The sequence below is a fragment of the Physella acuta genome, unplaced genomic scaffold, assembly GCF_028476545.2.
Source record: "Physella acuta isolate Inbredline_101_S28 unplaced genomic scaffold, ASM2847654v3 ptg001559l, whole genome shotgun sequence".
Classification (NCBI taxonomy): Eukaryota; Metazoa; Mollusca; class Gastropoda; family Physidae; genus Physella; species Physella acuta.
In genome coordinates this window covers 150,761-158,223 of record NW_026733073.1, presented here as the reverse complement: position 1 = coordinate 158,223, position 7,463 = coordinate 150,761, and the positions used below count along the sequence as shown (strand labels likewise).

Sequence of the window (7,463 nt, the reverse complement as noted above, 5' to 3'; positions counted from 1 at the left end):
GCATAGCTGACCTGATATAAATTGGAGTCTGTTTTCTCGAAAAAAATGGGTAGCACATACTGGTGACTCAAGCATAATGTGACGCGTCAATGGAGACATAACAGACATTGTAGCACGCTAGAGAGGAGGTCGCGGGAATGCACGCATAAAACAGGAAATCGATAACAGGACATTATTTATTTTTAAACCAACAGTCTAAAAACACTTACTGTTTCCCTGTAGGACTGAGGCTAGCTATTGAGCTAATTTGTTTTTAATTGGTTAATATGCTGAATCCTTTTTTAAAACCACCTTTAGTGTTTAAAGCTTGAATAATTATTTATGATTACGGAGTTACTTCCATCGGATTTCCAATACTAGTCCAGTAGATAGAAATTAAAATAAATATAAACAAAAAGAATATTTTAAACTAACTTTATTAGTAAAATAATGATATCATATAAACATTTTAATTTTATTTACGGCTGTACCAAAGTAGAATTATTGAAAACTCAAAATATAAGCAAACGAAAAAAAAAATGGAAAGAAAAAAAAACTGTTGAAAAAATAAGCTAATTAGTTAACTCTTTTTGCAGATACATTTTCTGTGTCTACGAGTTAAACTTTGCTCTGAAAGAAAGTCTCCGTTCGCAAGAACGATAATCCGCCTAATGGCACTCATCCCTACACCTGCATGATTCACCTGGTAATAGATCACGGGGAGAGACAGTGGCGTTGCTAGGCGGGGGTGCGGACCGCACCGGGTGACAACCGATCTAGCGAGGCCACTGGGTAGACATTCATGATTTCAGTTTTAAAGTTCGCTCAACCAAACATTTTGCGTGTGTTACGTTGCAAATATGCGAAAAAGTTAATACATTAATGTATGTTCGTGAGGAATTCACACCCAAGCTCATAAACTTTTAACGTAGATATTATTTTAATATAGGCCTATACATGAAAAGAAAAAAAACCTCACATACACAATTATATTCACTAAAATGTAATTAAGTCTATTAATTTGAATAACATTAATATACAAACATTAGATATATTTAGTTACATCGAAACACACTTTAGTAATCAATAAAAATTCTTTCATACAAAAAATTATCCATATTTGGTGTCATCTGCCATAATGGAACTTCGAGAATATTATCTTCACAAATCGCGTTAATTAAATCAACATTTAGCTGTACGTTTCTTTCATAAAGTAGAAGCACCTTTCCCGGGTTGTCATGTGACATACTGTTCAACACCATGGTGTAGAGCATCTGGAAATTATTGTCGTGAAAAAATTCAACAGTTACAACCAGAATTATACGCCATGTGGCGTTGATCTCAGCAAACAAACCGTCAATTTCTGGGCGCATTGGCTCAAGATCTCCGAAGTCTCGAGTTCTCAGAAAAAAAGTTTGCTTTAAGTAGTTGCTTAAAACTGTAACAAAGTCATCGTTGGGAGATGAAACTATAAATACGTGGTTTTGAAAATCTGTTAATCTCCTACGTGGTACAGTACCAAATATCTGAGCAAACCAAGCCTTAATGTACAGCTTACACCGCATGGCGACAAAAGACATCAACAATATTATAAGGATGACACACAAAATAACACCAGAGACATATAGATATTGCTGACCCACACACTGACGCCAAAATTTACCAACATTCCAATGTTTATCTAGATGAGTATACAAACCAGATTCGTTGACACACATCAAATTTGAATTAAAATCTATATCTACGTTTGTTGTAAGAATCCATTTGATGAAATAGAAGTTCTCACAACTACATGATAAAACATTTCCAGCTAATCGCAAACTAAATTGTCCATTTTTCTCAGCCAATTCATCAAGTTCTATTAATACGGCTTCCTCCAATGTCCAAATAGTATTTTTCCTAAGGTCAAGTACCCGCAAATTTGGTGTCAGCTTAAGGTTGAAAGGAATTTCAGTAAACCTGTTGGTTACCAGATAAAGTTCTGTCATGTTGGGGTTAGTAGAAAACGTATTTGGTGCGAGAAAACTCAGAGAATTTAAAGACACATCTAGACGCCTTAGTGATTTTAAATTCATAAAAATTCTTAAGCTGTTTGATTGAAAACTATTTAAGTCAAATCTGCAATTTGACAAAGCTAAATTTTCGACAGTTGAAAATGAGTCCAAAAATGTAGGTGAAAAATCTGAGAAATGGTTTCCTGAAAATAACACTGTTTTAAGTCCTGTTAAACCTTGAAACTTTCCCGTAGCGTTACGAAATCCATTATCAGTGAGATCAAGGCATTCTAAATTTTCATAACTAACAAAAGATATATTAATTTTAAGCCCAGCGTGATCTATTGATTTCCGAATACGTAAATATTTCAGTGATCTGGATCCATAAAATATAAAACCTCTTAATTTTGTGTCGTTTTTATTCATTACATTCATCTCACCTCTCTCGGTGTTTATACCATACTGTGTTGTATTGTTATTATATTTAGAAATAATAACATGTTGGTTTTGCTGTGACTTTAACTGGTGTAAAAATGTATTTTCAGACACAATTTTGTCCGGTATTTTAAACTTACTTGATCCTGTATCATCTTCTAAAGCACCGTAAAAATATACATTCTCTAAGTTTCTTAAAGTAAGTAATCTTAAAAAAGCTATTTTACTTCCCATCCACTGATTTTCAGACAGGTCCAAATATTCTAGACACGAATGTCAAGTTTCACTGATTAAAGCGTTTTGTTCCAAAATGAAGAGAAAAGAATGGACGAAGTCAAATCTACGGACACAAATTTGTAGAAGGTACTTCGTTTTCTCTAAATCAAGCACACCATCATTCATTGAGTTACTGGAAATGTCTTCAGGGGGATTACCAAAAACTCTAAAAAATCTGATCATAGACATGTTCCTTCCTTCTAGAGATTGAAGGATATGTAAGGCTTGTTTTTTTGCCACATATTTACTACTGCTGAACGTAAAGCTATCTAACAAAGGCAAATAGGCGAGGGCCATGTTGCTAAAATTAGAGCTGACGCCATCTAAAGCTAATTGCCTCAAACGATTTAAGTTTTTAAAAGTACTTTCAATAATGTAGTAGGAACAAACAGTCAGAAAAAGATTCGTTAGTTTACCAAGTCTTTTAAACTCTGGTCCAAAGTTGACCGTTTCTCCTACACTGTCTATAGACAGAGTGGTCAGATTTTTTAGTGGACAAAGAAAACATGAGGAGTATTCACTCTTGATGTAATCTTGTTCTTGTATCAGATAGAGTTCCATTAAATTAATGAGTGGAGAAAATATGCCGTCTGGATAGCTGTTGTTATCAAACTCCAGAGCATTATACTCTAGGTTTAGGACTTCCAGATTCGTAAGGCCAGAAAATGCATTTGTATGCATCTTGTATATTTTATTATTACTCAAATTTAACAAACGTAACTGTGTTAAATTTTTAAATGTGTAGTTTTCTATTTCCGTCAAAAGATTGTAATCCAAGAAAATAACTGTAGTATTTAGAGGAAACCAATTTGAATTAACACGATCCAATGACAGACCTTTACAGTTTATGATGACGTCAGTTACATTATTTGTCTGCTGACAGGGCGTGTTCGTCACTTTGAACGTAGGACCTTTACTGTCGTGGTACGTCTGAAACTGTCTGATACTTTCTGCTTGTAGATCTCTTACATAGAAGAGGCAGAATAGAATCACCACTCCAACCGAACTGCTTGTCATGGTCGTTTCAGTGTTGTAAAAGTATCTGATGTATAAAAGTTTTTTTAACAGTTAGTAGACTGCGTGATTTTGGTCACTTTTTTGTCGGAAGTATATATATATATATATATATATATATATATATATATATATATATAAATATATGGTGCGCGGAACTTTGACCATAGGGAGTTTGCCCATAGGGGTTTTGGCCACAGCGGGGCTTTGATCATAACGGGTTTTTGACCATAGGGCCTTTTACCATAAAGCTTTTACCACAGGTGTTTTGTCAGCAGAAGGTCTTTGATCACAGGTGGTTTGTAAACGGCTGTTTGATCACAAGCGCTTTGTCCGACTTTCACAGTGTTTCTTCTAGACTTTGTTCTCCGAGGTGGGGGGGGGGGGGGGGGGACGACGGACGGGACTTATTGGGGGGGGGGGGCGGTTTCCGGGGGAGGGGAGGGGGGACACTAGCAAAGACATATGGTGAAACATATGTTCTGACATATTTGCGTGCTATAGCACATCGGTAATTAAGTTAACTATACAAGCATTACTTATTTGACTATACGGTTGGCATGTTTTTTAAATCCTTTTTTATCGCTTATATATGCAATGTATTTTCTAGTACATAATATACATTATTTTTATTTGTGAAACTTGTTATATGTCGCATTATTTGTGTTCCATTTATATTTAAAATAAATCAATAAATTAATTAACGTCTTAAAAAAATTGTGATTAACAGTCTGTCTGAAAACAAAAATTGTTCTCTACCTACATACTATTTTACAGCTCTACACATAATGCAGATTCTCTTCTGTAGCCAAACGGACAAACAAACAAACAAAAAAATATTCAAACATGTAAACAAACTTGAGTTTTAGTTGTATACTAGGCATGCTGCCCAGCTTCGCTTAGGCTTTCGAAAACATTGAGAATTTGAATGCTTAATTAATTCGCCCATATAAGGCGCTGGTCAGTCGAGGTCAGTTTTGACCCCCTCATCGTAGACTTTTTGGCCAACCGGCCCCCGTGTTCTGTCGCCCCAAGGCAAGATCCTGCCAAATTTGAAGCGCCTGCGGCGCCGGGAAGTGCCCTATCGGGCACCCGACAACTTAGCTTAATAGATCATCTAGATCTAGATCTAGAATCTCTAGATCTAGATGATCTAGAATATCTAGATCGAGATCAATATCTAGATCTAGAATGTCTAGATCTAGAATCCAAATAGATAAAATAATTTTTTTAAGTTTAGGCCGAGAAAATCGTATTGTATACATTTCATAGCGTACATAGCTCTAAATCATATTTGAATGAAATAGTTCATTTCTTTTTATTCTAAACTCGGAAGATGACGTCATCAGTTTCGATCTCTTTTTTTAGTGTAAACAATAAGCGACGTCATTTTTTAATGCGTTCTTGTCTCAAGTTTATACACTTTTCCGGTTGCATAAATAATACTGTTTCTCTACATTCGAATACGCCTTATTTTTTATTTTTCTTCTTTAAATAATTTTGTGGTTATTTATTTAAAACATCTAACATATTTTTTTCAATAAAAGTCCGTAAAATGTTCTTCATATATCGCTGCCAATTCTGACGTGATGTCCGGCGAAAATATTTTGCGGACAGAGAGAAGTGCGCACATGGGGAGTTATATATTAGGATAGATAGTATGGCTAACCGCCCCCCCCCCCCGTGTGGTCAAAGTCCCGCTGGGGTCAAAGCCCCGCTGTGGTCAAACCTCCTATGGTCAAAGCACCTGTGGTCAGAGCACCTAAGACCATATATATATATATATATATATATATATATATATATATATATATATATATATATATATATATATATATATATGGGGGGACTAGGTGATGGTGGAAAAAAAGAAATAACAATAGATATCAATGTAATATTTATTGTAATTATGTTCGATCCTTATCTTTCCCCACGATACTAAGTCATTAGTAATTATGCCAAAGACAAGGAAACTAAAACCTTTTTTTTAAAAATAAACATCACGTTTATTTTACACACTAGCATATATTTGCAAGAACATTCTACACAGAATCTACAATGCTGCAGAAGAAGGAATGCAAAAAAGCCAAACTATTTCCTTTAGGCAAATAATAAATCAAAATTATGAAAGGAACAGCCCCTTATATGTATTTTTGTGTGTGAGGGTTTTGATAGTAAAGACGAAAGTAAATTTTTGAATCACGAACAGTGATCAATGCCATTAACGTTTTATGCGATGGTTTCCAATACAGAAATATATTTGGTAATTATACCACAGGTATTTTTACGTCCAGAGAGGAACCAAACAATGATGTATTATATCCTGTTTTTTATCATGTAATCGATTGCTAGACAACACAAACTACAGATAAAGCAAGAGGCATCAGATGGACACTAAAAACTACCCTAGAGGATCTGTATGCTTTAAGCAACAGTGCCCTGCTAGTAACTAAACGGAATCCGAGAACTGCCAAAAAGTTGCCAATGGCGGAAATGGAAACAACTTCTTGACGTGTCCTGTGTACCATGAGTAATCTACCCAAAGCCTTGATAATGAAACAGAACATTCACAAATCTCTTTAAATCTGAAAACACCCACTTCAGATTTCTTATCACCGATGCAGAACTTTTAATGGACGGGACAATGTGTGGCCAGATACCAACCAGATCTGATTGTTAAAACAAGTTAATTAAAAAAGTCTAGTGACATTTATGCGCAATTTCCTTATCTAAAAATAGCTCTGACGTATAATGCTGGGGTGCGTTCAAGCTAGAAGAACGATCGGTTCGAAGGTGTTTATGTAATTTTATAATTTTTGACCGAACGAGAGGATATTTTTGAAAACTTTCTTCGGCAATATTGTTCTAAATTTTGGCAGGAATCGATTGGTACATGTTTCAAGTCGCTAAGTGGTCTGGTTGCCGAGATATAGGCCAAAAACTGAATTTTTTCGAGGTTTTTTGGCTTTTCCGGGAAATACATGAAAGAAACCCGGAATTTTTATGGCCTATGCTCATTCTCGTAACTTGCTTAACATAATTGCTTTGAAACTAGTCATCGATATTGCTTCGTTGAGGAGGAGATACGACTTAAAGCCCGGACACACATTCATCCATACATTCATTCATCCATCCATTCCCAGAAATGACGAGTTAATAAACGCAATTCTCCAGAATGGAAATTGCGCTAAAAATAATTGAGAAATCAAATCAACAGCCGTGTCTTATTGAACAGATTATTTTGGTAAGTGTTTGTCTAAACATGAACAAAACCATGAGGCACCTTTATAATCAAAGGTAATTAATTAATTAAATAATTCACAAAATGAAGAAAACGAAATAACTCACATTTAACATACGAAACTTGTCATGTATTGTGTGACTCAGGCAACTTAATGTAACTTGTCTATCGCCAGTTTTAACCTAGCCACCCTACTGTATTCATTCTGTTTATCGACGTGTATCATAGAACAATATCAATTGATTTATACAACAGGGACCTATGAAAAATATGTATTGATTTATTGATTTAGAGCAGGGGTCTCCAAACTTTTCAGCCCGAGGGCCGGATTAACTCTTAAATATCAGTTCGGGGGCCAGAGTTTCTACCAGGCATTTTTTCGGCGTGGCGGAGTCCCCCCCCCCCCCGAATGTCTACCTCCCCCCACTCGAAATATAATTTATATTGAAATATTTACAAGTATCCACCATTCCCTTTCCGGACAAAAAAGTCTGAAAGAAACACTGTCGGTTGCCGACAACACA

The 7,463-nt window shown here is 35.4% G+C and overlaps 1 protein-coding gene across 1 annotated transcript; it reads right to left on the bottom strand.

The window, feature by feature from the left end:
- Positions 1-467: 467 nt before the first annotated feature.
- On the bottom strand, positions 468-7,157 carry LOC131928878 (toll-like receptor 13). The gene is made up of 4 exons (XM_059285027.1): positions 7,047-7,157; positions 2,801-3,726; positions 2,549-2,671; positions 468-2,263 (listed from the first exon to the last, which is right to left on the bottom strand). The coding sequence occupies exons 2-4, from the start codon at positions 3,699-3,701 to the stop codon at positions 1,056-1,058; spliced, it is 2,232 nt and encodes a 743-aa protein (XP_059141010.1). The 5' UTR covers positions 3,702-3,726; positions 7,047-7,157; the 3' UTR covers positions 468-1,055.
- Positions 7,158-7,463: the final 306 nt, after the last annotated feature.

Coding starts and splice junctions, on each gene's coding strand:
- LOC131928878 (XM_059285027.1), bottom strand. CDS start 3,701: ATGACAAGCAGTTCGGTTGGAGTGGTGATTCTATTCTGCCTCTTCTAT. Junction 2,672..2,800: donor CAGTAACTCAATGAATGATG/GTGTGCTTGATT, acceptor ATTCGTGTCTAG/AATATTTGGACCTGTCTGAA. Junction 2,264..2,548: donor AGAAGATGATACAGGATCAA/GTAAGTTTAAAA, acceptor ATGAAAATTTAG/AATGCCTTGATCTCACTGAT.